Source organism: Gossypium raimondii, chromosome 6 (assembly GCF_025698545.1).
Source record: "Gossypium raimondii isolate GPD5lz chromosome 6, ASM2569854v1, whole genome shotgun sequence".
Taxonomy (NCBI): domain Eukaryota; kingdom Viridiplantae; phylum Streptophyta; class Magnoliopsida; order Malvales; family Malvaceae; genus Gossypium; species Gossypium raimondii.
In genome coordinates, this window is record NC_068570.1 from 7,218,388 (window position 1) to 7,230,554 (window position 12,167).

At 31.4% G+C, this 12,167-nt stretch overlaps 1 protein-coding gene across 1 annotated transcript; it reads left to right on the plus strand.

Moving 5' to 3' along the window:
- Nucleotides 1-6,023: 6,023 nt before the first annotated feature.
- LOC105773555 (putative clathrin assembly protein At5g35200) lies at nt 6,024-11,948 on the plus strand. Its single transcript, XM_012595550.2, has 16 exons — nt 6,024-6,186; nt 6,768-6,892; nt 6,975-7,044; nt 7,193-7,290; nt 8,138-8,279; nt 8,372-8,472; nt 8,917-9,000; nt 9,138-9,188; nt 9,286-9,351; nt 9,431-9,496; nt 9,590-9,670; nt 9,777-9,854; nt 10,353-10,496; nt 10,700-10,775; nt 11,017-11,132; nt 11,307-11,948. The coding sequence occupies exons 2-16, from the start codon at nt 6,794-6,796 to the stop codon at nt 11,676-11,678; spliced, it is 1,644 nt and encodes a 547-aa protein (XP_012451004.1). The 5' UTR covers nt 6,024-6,186; nt 6,768-6,793; the 3' UTR covers nt 11,679-11,948.
- Nucleotides 11,949-12,167: the final 219 nt, after the last annotated feature.

A 12,167-nucleotide genomic window follows, 5' to 3' on the forward strand; every position in this document is an offset into this window, starting at 1 on the left:
TATTATTCAAGTTCAACACATTCACTAAGTTGCAACCCAATCTTATACATTTAACTAGATCCACTCTTCCACTAAATCTTCCCTATTGAAATCTTAGTTACAAATGGAATAAAAGTAATTTAACTAACTATGAAAGTTCTTTCTAGAATTTTGGATATTTATGTCAGCCATGGAGCTATCAATTTTCATCCAAAGTGTAAAAGAGTGAATCTTATTCACTTGTCTTTTGCAAATAACCTTCTAATTTTTGTGAAAGGGTCTGCAGATTCAGTCTTGGGTGTTTGGTGAATTTTTGATGAATTCTATGCTCTATCAAGCCTCCAATTCAATGCTTCCAAGACTGAAGTCTTCATGGAAGGGTTTCCAACTACTAAAGTTGCTTACATGTTACAGGTTACTGGGTTTAAGGTTAGGCAACTTCATATTCACTATTTAGGAGTCCCTTTACTTACTAAGTAGCTCTCTATTATTGACTGCAAGCTCATTATTGAAAAAATTTCTAATAAACTTCATCAATGGTCTGCTCGACATCTAAGTTTTGCAGGCAGAATTCAATTGATCAAAACTGTTTTCTTTGGAATCTAGGCATTTTGGAGTAGGCAGCTTCTGTTGCCCCGGTCTTTGTTGAAGCAGGTTAATCAATTGTGTGCTAGGTTCTTCTAGAAGGGTAGCAACATTAAAGCTATTGGTACAAGGTTTAGTTGGAGGGATATCTGCTTACCCAAGTGTGAAGGGATATCTGCAAAGAAATACTATTAGTTATTAAAAGGGAAAAAATGATTATTTTTGTTACAACATAAAATATAAGGTGGCTTATTATGGCAATTCGCACAACAAAAGTGTCGAAAGTTACCAAGACGGGGGTAGTTCACATCATGAAGGAGCAAAAAGCCGCTATACTTAAGAATTTTAAAGAGGTTATTGGGAGAAGTTTTGGTATAGAATAAGGTTGTTTGTGTTCTTATCCTCATTTGCCCTAGCCTTCGAGTATAAGCGTTGTGATAAGATGGTAGATGTTAACCTATAGCATTGTTGGAGTTGACTTGAAAGGACTAGATAAGGGACCTATCAGATATGATAGATTGATGGATGTTGTTAGGGGTTATTCCCAATATATCTTTCATAGATTGTGTGGGCCTACTAAGTATGATGTTTAAGCGAAGGTGTGAAGCTGAGTTCGTCTGGCAAAGTAATAGCAAGGTTGTGTTGCTAGGTCCTTAGAGTGGTTGATTGTTCTGGCAAGGAGGTTTAAGGTAGAGGTATAACAATTTCTAACTAGATTATCAAATTTCATACAACAATTAGGAGGATATAGGTTTGAGTGTGCTTAAGCACGTATTTTCCTCTGATTTAAAAGTTTAGAGAGGAGGCATTGTATAAAACAAGAATTGGTCAAAATATGCTCCAAGTTCATGTTCTATTTGTATATTTGGATTTTAAACCTCTACTTTTGTTTCAAGGAATTTAGTCACTTTTTTCTTTAAGAAAAGGAATTTAGTTATTTCTTTTTTCGATTTAAAATTGCAAGTACAATAATAAATATTTTTTGGTTAAATTCAATTTCATTACAAACATCATTTTTATTACGTCACCATTAAGTGAGTATTTTTTATTTTAAAATATTAGACAAAAAAATTAAGAAAAGAATTTTAACAGAACTAGCAAATAGACTTAATTTTTAAAATTTGAAAAATAAAAAGACTAAACTCTTAAAAATAAAAGTAAATGGATTAAATTGTAAAAGTAAAAAAAAATATAAGCATAGTGGAAAAGAAATTTGATAAAAACAAATACAAAATCATCTTCCAACCTTAAAATAATGCAAAAAAGAAGGAAATAAAAATGGTAAAATAAGATTTAAAAGAATAAAAAAAAAGCCGGTGCGTTGTCGTTCAACTAGGCTTAGCTGGCAGCATTAGATTTTCTCGTTTCTAAGCGACTTCTTGTTGTAAAAGACAATTATGGTTCACCTCACTCTTCTATTAACTTTAAAAAAGAAAAGCTTCCAATTTTCGAAAGCAATGCTTTCAAAACTAATTTAGAACAAAAATATCAAATCAAGAGAAAAAGATATCCACTACATTCCCAAAACATACTATCCTCGACCTTAGGCTTTAATAATTTCTTCAATTTTACTGATTTTTAAATACAAATAAAATATTTGTTATATTGCTTCTTCTTTTTTTTTGGATTCTACAATTATTCATACCATCATCTCTTTCCATGTTTTCTTTACATATATATATTTGCAATTAGTACAAGTATTCCCACTTTGGTTAAAATAGAATTAATCGATCGGTGGTTAAATTTAGTTTGGTCAGAGGTCACTTAATGACTTTTTCAAATTTCAGTTATCGAGTAATTCGGTTCGAAACCTAATAATTAACCGAATTAATTGAAATAAATAATATATGTTATATATTATATAGTGTTTGGTTCTAATGTCTTTTTTGTTGTTTTCACCTCCATTTAAACTTTCTAGAACTATTAAAAAAGAAAATGAACATTACCAATGTATTTTTATATGTTTTTACTTATTTTAGCCAAAATACAAAGACATATAAATTTCGATTAATCCGGTTATTTTTTATACATGGTAGGAGTGTTTAATGGTCAGTTCGATTAATATCTGAACTGAATTACTATTAAATCAATTATTCGACATGTAAAAATTGTAACTATTAATCGAACCAAAATATTTTTTCGATTAATTTGGTCTCCTATTCTCCTAATGTTGATTTTATCATGTTTTGATTATGATGTAAATGTAATTAGTGTTTCTTGTATTTGATTGTTTATTCTTATTGATATGTTGTTTTATACTCTTTGTCATAAAAAATATCTATAATATTTGAGAATAAAACATATAATAAAATTTAAAATAAAATTATAGTATGTAATATGTTAATAAATATCTTATGTAATCCACGGTGAGAAGAAAAAGAAGTGGAAGTAGATTTCTTTCTAAGCATTTAGACTAACTCTGAATTATAAATATCACCCGACGTGAATAATATTGCACTCAAACTGTGAACAGATGGGGATTAACAAGAAAAAAAAACATTTTATACAGTTTTATTTAATTATTCTAGCATTACATATTTTTAACTATTTAATCTCTAACATTAAACATATAATCATTATTATCATTTGTAAGTGTTGGAAAATATGGACACAATATATATGATAAAGGTAATTACATGTTATTATTTACTATCAAAATAGGTTAGCCCAAATTAAAAGTGATCTAATTTGGTTAAAGTTTTCTTGAGCTTTAATTATTAAATAAAGTATGAGTCAAATATGTGTAGATACTCTAGTAATTGAGTTCTAATCAAATTCTAATTAATGATGGGTTAATTAGGAATTAGAACTAATATGCCAAGGTTATAAATATTAGGGTTATGGTCCCAAATTACACAACAATATATCTTTTCTAATATCCCATCATTAGGAAATAGCAAATATTCTCTGAATTTCTTGTGTCATAATTTGGAAGCTCAAATCCTAAGATCCGAAAAAACTTCAAGGAATTCATGGATTCAAGTACGCTTCCGTATCTAGTTTTATTCTTGATTTATTCTTAATGATTTGACATAATAGATCCTGGTTTATTAAGATTTATTTTAGATTTATTTTACAATTCTAACAAGTAAGTTCTCCTAATTATTTAAACAGATTGATAAAATAACATATAATTAGTTATATTTAAAAATCATACATACTTAATTACTCTAATTCTTTTACCACATAAGCCTTTTGATATTTTTCATATTAAATATTTTTTACAATATAAAAATACATCAATTAAACTTATTTCATATATATTATAAAATTTATAAAATAGAATAAAATTAAAATTAAAGCATATATATTTTTAAACAAATATATTGTGGGCATATAAAACATGTATATAAAATTTTTAAAATAAATTTAACTCAAATGATAAAAATAATAATTTCAGATGATAAAATTTTTAAATATATAAGTGTCACAATTAAAATGGATATTAATTTAATTGATAATTGATTTAATTTTTTATAAAATAATAAATACTATGATGATTTTTATCGTTTTATATTTTTAAATAAAATTTATAAAATTTATTTCAACTCATAAAACACCAATACTTAATGAAATTTAAAATTTAAAAATAATATTTACATGAAAATTTTTCACCAATGTACCATAATTTAATTATTTAAAATTAAGGGTAAATTATCAAAATAGCCACTTTTGTTTGTCTCAAGTTACATTTAAGTCACTTATTTTTGAAATATTATGTTTTAATCACTTACATTACCGTGTTGTAACATTTTAGTCACTGAGAGTTAGTTGTCATTAACGGTGTAATGGTAAGCTGACGTGGCACGTTAAATAATCATTTCAAATGAAATTTTTTGGTCAAATTATACAATTAGTCCTTTTTTTTCATTTTGAGCAATTTAATTTTTTTCTTTTATGTTCTTTGAACTTTCCTTCTTTTTTTTCATTTTCTTCTCCTTTTCTTTTTAGTGTAGTTTTTCTATGTTTTCCTTTTATTAAAACTAGTCCCTATACTTTTATTTTTTGAACAATTTAATTTTTTATTTCTTTATTTTCCTTTCTTTTTCCCTTTATTTTCTCTCTTCTCATATTTTTCACTGCAGAAACATTATCTTTGCCCACCAAATAAACCAAGTCTTATTTTTTCACATGATTCCTAAATTGAATTTCACTCAAAACCAAATATCAATGATTCTTAATCAAATCTCAATTTAAATAAAACCTAATTTTGAAACTAAAATTGGATCTAACTAATCGATATAAAAACCATATTCTTAATCAAATCTAAACATAAATTGAATTCTTTATATTCAAAATATTTTTTTTTGTTTCCAAACTTTTACAGAATCGAGTAGATTAATCATTTCTTTTTCTTTTATTTTCTAACGAATAAAATCAAGCAAATGATAAAATTGATCTAAACCTTCTTGGAGATCCCCAAGCAAGCTTGATTGAAGCCGAGCATGGATGAACCAAAGAGAGAAAGAGAGCATGGAACCAAATTGGTTTGGGTAAAGTTGAAGGTCAATTTTGTGTTTTTGTTGTTTTAGTCATTGAGAGTGTAAAGCTTGTTTGAAGAATTCGTAAAACAATGTAGTTCCGAGAGGACGAGAATGTTGTAGGTAAGATAGATAAGGTGGTCGGGGGGCTGGTTAGGAGTTTAAGGGAACGAGCTCGGGAAACTTTATTAAAGGTGGACTGTCATAAGTTACGATTGACGAGGTTTTTGAATGAGGCGAGCTTGTGGACTTAGTTATTGAGAAATCCAAATTGGTTTGTTAAAGCAATGATAAACGATGAAGGTTTGTAATTATGGGGTGAGAATATGCAAAGCAAGTTTTATTTTGGTTTTTGCTTTCGCCGTTCCTTTTTTCATAAACATAAAAAAGTTTTAACAAATGAAAAATATAGAAAAACTACGTTAAAAAAGATGGGGAAAGGAGAAAAATAGAGAGAGAAACAGAAGAGAATGGAGGAAAAAAAGAAAGTTAAAAGAACATAAAAGAAAAAAATTAAATTGCTCCAAACGAAAAAATATGAGGACCTATTATATAATTTAATCTAAATTTTTTATTTGAAATGATAATTTAACGTATCATGTCAGCTTATCATTACACCATTAACGACAATTAACGGTTCAGTTACTAAAATGTTACAATATATTAACGTAAATAACTAAAATATAATATTTTAATATAAATAACTAAAATATAATATGAAGTAAAAAAAGGTCACTATTTTGATTTTTTACCCTTAAATTAATTAAATCCAACACATTTGCAATCGCAAGGAAAAGAAAATTGGGAAGTGGGCGCAGCACATGGTAATAGGAGCGAATGTAGAGTAAGAAAACCCCGCATAATATTTACTAACCAATTCGGCAGTACAATTTCTTACAATGCCGTATTTTCTGACAGATCATAGAAAAAAAAACCAAAAATCTAGAAAAAAAAAAAGAAAAAAATTAAATATTAACAAATTCCAAAATTTAAAAAGAAAATTAAAAAGAATAAAAAAATAGCGACGCCGACGACCCAACCAAATACAGCAGAAACTCAGCTCATTATTTGTTCGACTTTTCTTTGCTGTCTCTAGAAGACCAAAATTCCACCCACTAATTTTTCTCTGTTTCAGCATCTGGTAAAACTTTTTATTAAGCTCCTTGATCTCTTTTTTTCTTCAATATATTCTGCTTTAGATTATGATAACTCTAGACTTGTTGATCGATTGTCTTCTCTCTTTTTCTTTTTCATTTTTCTTTGGTTAGATTTTTTTTTGGTAGTAAGTCAAAGGTGGGTACTTTTCGTTTGATTGAATTTTGAAGCTTTTCAGCTTCATTTTCGTTTTGATGTATTTTTTTTCTTCTTTTGCTTTCTGGGTTTCGTTTTGATTGGTTTTTTTTTTTTTATTGTGTGGTATAGTTCTTTTTATGGCATCAGAAGTGAGCTTTTTCTGGGGATTTGTTTGAATTTCTTAATTTCCATATTTGAGTTTATACTTTTGTTTGTGATGGGAATTTCTCAAATTGTGCTTATTGGTATGATTAGATCTTAATTGGTGTTTTGCAAATGTCAAGAGTGGAGGGTAAAGTCTATGTTTTTAATGATCTAGGAAGTAATATTTATATTTGATGTTCTAAGATGAACTTTATTGCATGTTCAAGTAAAATTTATGTTCTATGAAGGGGAGTAATGTTGTTTAAATATACATCTTTTGGTTAGAATTTTTTGATTGAGAGGAAGATAGAATGTCTGGCGGAGGCACACAAAATAGCTTGAGGAAAGCACTCGGAGCCATCAAAGATACCACCACCGTTTCATTGGCTAAAGTCAATAGTGATTATAAGGTGGATTTTAGTAACAATAACCATCAAGATGGTTATTTCAACTATGGGTGATCCTTTGATTATGGATTTTTGCATTTTGCAGGAATTGGATATTGCTATAGTAAAGGCCACCAATCATTATGAACGCCCAGCAAGGGAGAAAAACATTAGAGGTGTGTACTGGGTTTTTGTTTTGCATTTTTTTATCCTTTCTAAGGTGGATGGTGATGACATTATTTAATTCAAGTTTTGATCTGCTCATAGAAAGAGCACTTTATAGATGACTTATATATATAAGATTTGTCTCTTCCCTTTGCGCAGCAATTTTCGCCGCCATTTCAGCTACTAGGCCTCGGGCTGATGTTGCCTACTGCATCCATGCTCTTGCAAGGCGGTTATCAAGGACACATAATTGGGCGGTATGTTTATATTGCCAATATGAGTTATAACATGAGTTACTGCAAAAATAAAATTCTGGCTATACCGTTGGAGAGGAAGTATTAATTAACTACTAAGATATCTGTTATGTGTGTGTGTGTGTGCGACCAAACGTGTATATTAATGCTTTCTATAAGCTTTAAATAGTATTTCAAGTTATCTACGACCATCAGTATTGAACTTGTAATATGTACCAAGAGACCATCTGATTCATCAACAATCCCATCTCTTCCATCATGTTACATTTCACATTTAAAATTTCGGGATGTTTCTTGTACTGAAAAGAAACTGAAGACAAGCAAAGGTTTCAGTTCTGAAGAAGCTGAGCATCAATTTTGTGCTTGATAGAAATATATGATCTGCTGCATTTTCCTAGCACTTAGACTAAAGAGCCTAATTAGGATAGAATCTTTATTAAGGTAAATTTAACTTTGAATGGTTCATGGTCTTTGATGCGATTTATATAATTTTCATGCTCTATGCCTTCATTGTTCTAAAGAAGAAAATTCTGACTAGTAAAATTTTGGTTGCATCATATGCCAGAAACTTGCTGGAATTGCAAGTTTCTCTTACATCTTTTATCAAGGGAGTTGTACGTTCAAAACTTGGGTCTTAGGTTACCATTTTGAATATGAAAACATAAGAGAGATGATCTATTTATGGATTCTTTGTTAACTAGATGGTGATTGGAATATGAAGAATGTTGTTGAGCTTCAATGAACTTTGGTTAATTTGATCGGGAGCCCGATCTCTGCAATCATTAACGATTATATTTTAATTCATGGGTGTTGGTGAAATTTGGTTGACTGAATTTTGTTTGGCATTTAGGTTGCATTGAAAACTCTAATAGTCATTCATCGTGCTCTGAGGGAGGTGGATCCCACATTTCATGAAGAACTCATTAATTACGGCAGAAGTAGAAACCATATGCTTAACATGTCTCATTTCAAGGATGATTCCAGCCCAAACGGTACCTTAACTTCCCTTCTGAGAATCCATGTTCTTAATTTTGATAAATTTGTAGTTCCTTGTTTATGAAATCCTTAACCATCTGCTGCACAGCCTGGGATTACTCTGCCTGGGTTCGCACTTATGCCTTATTCTTGGAGGAGAGGCTGGAATGTTTCCGTGTCTTGAAGTATGATATTGAGATGGACCGCCCTGTAAGAAGCTTATGCATAATCTTTGTTCTTTATTCTACTTCCTTTCAATTTTATCTCTTACAATTTTCATTTGAGAGGCATTTTGTTACCATTTTTGTAATGGCTTTCTGCAACATCATAGGTAGTATTTGGTATGGCACTTGTACTTTTTTCATGCTTCATTCCATGACACCACGTATGGTTTTTTAACCTATCATATAAAAAATTGCATTAAGTTTCAAAACTTCCGTCCTGCATCCCTTTGTAATATACTCTACCTTTTAGTGCCAAAAAGCTCGATTGCACATCTGTAACTGGGCTTAAAGTTTGACTAACTGAAACTACCCTGTGAACACCTTATTTTTGTCATTATCTTGTTAGAATTGTAACTATGTATCTGGTAGGCTCTTTAATTTTATAGAAACTGAACTGTATGGCATATTCATAGATTAAATCTTCTCGCAGAGAACCAAAGATTTAGACACTGCTGAGTTGCTTGAACAGCTGCCAGCTTTGCAACAACTTCTTTTTCGTGTTCTTGGCTGTCTGGTGAGTATTTAATGCCTCTTGTATACATGGATATCGCTTGGGAAATGGTGTCTTCTTGTGTTAATTGCATATCTCGTTGTACCTCCTATTTCTTGTTCGCTTTATTTAGTGGGAGAATTAACTGAATTTTTGTGCAGCCACAAGGTGCAGCTGTTCATAATTTTGTTATCCGGTTTGCACTTTCAATGGTATGTTACTTTTTAAACATACTACCACTCTCCATATTTGTAGAGTGAATTTGGAGATGACATTTTCTTCTTTTTGTCCTTTTGTCATTTCAAACAGGTTGCTTCCGAAAGTATCAAAATTTATCAAGCTATAAGTGATGGTACAGTCAATCTTGTAGACAAGGTAAGCTGTGGTCTTAATCTAAATAAGCTGCTTTTCTATTTAGTGAACCATGTGTATTTGATGATCTGAACAATGACAGTTCTTTGAGATGCAACGTCCTGATGCTTTGAAGGCTTTGGACATATACCGGAGATCTGGGCAACAGGTAAATTGCTGTGCCAATATTTGCTAAAGTCATCTCCTTTTGTGAATGAGGTGGATTTCAACTCTGGAGGAATTTAACACTTTCTGTTTTCAGGCAGAGAGGCTTTCAGAATTTTACGAAGTATGTAAAAGTCTGGATGTAGGGCGTGGAGAAAGGTTTATTAAGATAGAGCAGGTTAGGATCCTTCACCTTTGGTGCCTTCTGAAACTGATTTACTTGTCCTTGAATTCTAGTCACATGTCATCATAAAACTGATTTTCTTTTGGTGTCTATGCTGAAGCCTCCTGCATCGTTTCTACAAGCCATGGAAGAGTATGTAAGAGAAGCTCCACGGTCTTCAGCAGTTCGCAAAGATCAGGTCTTGAAATTCTGTGGAATTGGTTTTTGTTTGAACAAGAAGATAATTTATTTTATTTTATTTCATTTTATATATTTCTATGCCTTTGTGATATAAGATCTGTATGTATTTGTAAACATCATCCTGAATACCTTATGAATTTATAAAAATTGTTTTATTTGATTGATTTGTGGAAAGTAAAGCAATCTGATTTTTAGTTTGTTATGAAAAGTAAGCCAAGAGAATGATGTTTGCCCATTTCCTTGAATGAATGATGATTCACCCATTTGTGCAGATCTAAACAATTACATTTTAAAAAAAATTAAAATATGAGGATCAACCAATGTTCATTCTTCCATCCATTGAGTTATTTCTCATATATAGTAGTCTATTACCATCTCTATGATATACGTTGTGATTATTTACATAAAAGTCCTGCTTGAAGTTTTACTACTTTCTGTTTGTTTTACTAAAGTTTGCAAGTATTGCTGTTAATACTTTTTATTTTTGAACTAGCAGGCTGACAAACCCAAGGAAGTGTTGGCCATTGAGTACAAGAAAACCCCAGAGGAGCAGGAGAAACGTTCACCATCACCTCCTCCTCCTGAACCAGAAAAAGTGGAGAAAGTGGAAGAGCCTATTGTTGAACCTCCTGATTTGTTGGTAACTTCCAGTCTTTTTTCTTTTGTTGTTACCGACTATATTGTTATATGAGAACTTGGCACATCATTTTTTCTAGTTTAATGATGAACTTTGTAGTCTCTTTTTGTTCTTGCTACCTACTATAGTTTTATAAGAGAAATTGGCAGTTCATATGCTTTTTTCTCTAACCAGTTTCATTTGGGTGCTCTTGTTTTTTTGGCTAGGGTTTAAATGATCCTGTCCCAGTTGCTTCAGAATTAGACGAGAAGAATGCCTTGGCATTGGCTATTGTTCCTGTTGGTAAGTGTCAATTCGTTCCTTTTTGATAATTCAATTACAGACAGCATAAAACTTTATTAACTTGCTTTTCTACTGGTTTTAACCACATAACACTCATATGAATGGTTTCAAATTTTTATTACATCTTTTAATTTATAAGCTCCCAAGCGATTTCTCTTATATTGTTTTAAGTTGAATCAATTGTGCTTCAATGGTTTATTTCTTGTTGGGAAATGTGCTTATGTTACCCATGGTATTCCAGCCGAGCAAACAACTGCTGCTGCCGCTCCTATTCCAGCAAATGGTACTACAGGCTGGGAATTAGCACTTGTCACTGCTCCAAGCTCAAATGAAAACGCCACTGCCGCTAGCAAACTGGTACTTTGATTATCTACTCATATGAACCTCTCAAATTGTGTGCTATATTAGAAGGCTATCGCATAATGTTTTGTCCAGGATTATAAACATGTCTGCTTCATTCATTGGTAACAATACATAACATGGTATGCATGTACATCTCACTGATACTATTTTAATTGTATTAATTAAAAGGCTGGAGGACTCGATAAGCTTACCCTGGACAGCCTATACGACGATGCGATCAGAAGAAGCAACCAGAACGTTAGCTATAATCCATGGGAACCAGCTCCCATGTCTGGTGCTATGATGCAACAACCAATGCATGACCCCTTTTATGCCTCCAACATGGTTGCTGCTCCACATTCAGTCCAGATAGCAGCAATGGCCAATCAGCAGCAGGCTTTTATGTTCCAGCAGCAGCAACAGCAGCAGCAGATGATGATGGCGGCCGCCCCACAACAGCAGCCTTCAAATCCATTCGGCAATTACGGAGCCCCTGTACACCCTTACAGCTCAGGTATGCCGGTTCAAACATACAATCCATATACAGGTGGCCTTATGTAGATGCGTTGCACGAAGAACACGTTTTATATCTTGAAGCAAAGGAAAAAAGAAACTGTGAAACTTTGTCAGTTGTGAATTTTGAGCTTGGGAAATGCTTGAAGAAAAGGAAATTGTGTACCATATGTTGTGAATGTGTTGTAGTTAGCTAGATTAAGATTCTTTGTTAAATAATTAGTGAGAGAGAGAGGGAGAGAGCATTTTGTTATTGATTGTTTTCATTGATCAAGGTTGGTAATAATGCTAATAGACTTGGTAACTTTTTTATCATTATTATTTTTTGTTTCTCTAAAACCTATCAATTGTTGATGCTGAATCCGGAGCTTTAACCTGTTTGTTTCCTTCAGAATTGTCCCCTTTTGGTTCTTTTAAGGTTGTAGATGATAGAAATTATTTATAACATTTTGAACTTTGCATGATGAGGAGGCATGCATGAGTATTGGAACTGAAAATCATCATCATCATTACTACTATTATTATTTAAAAAGAAAA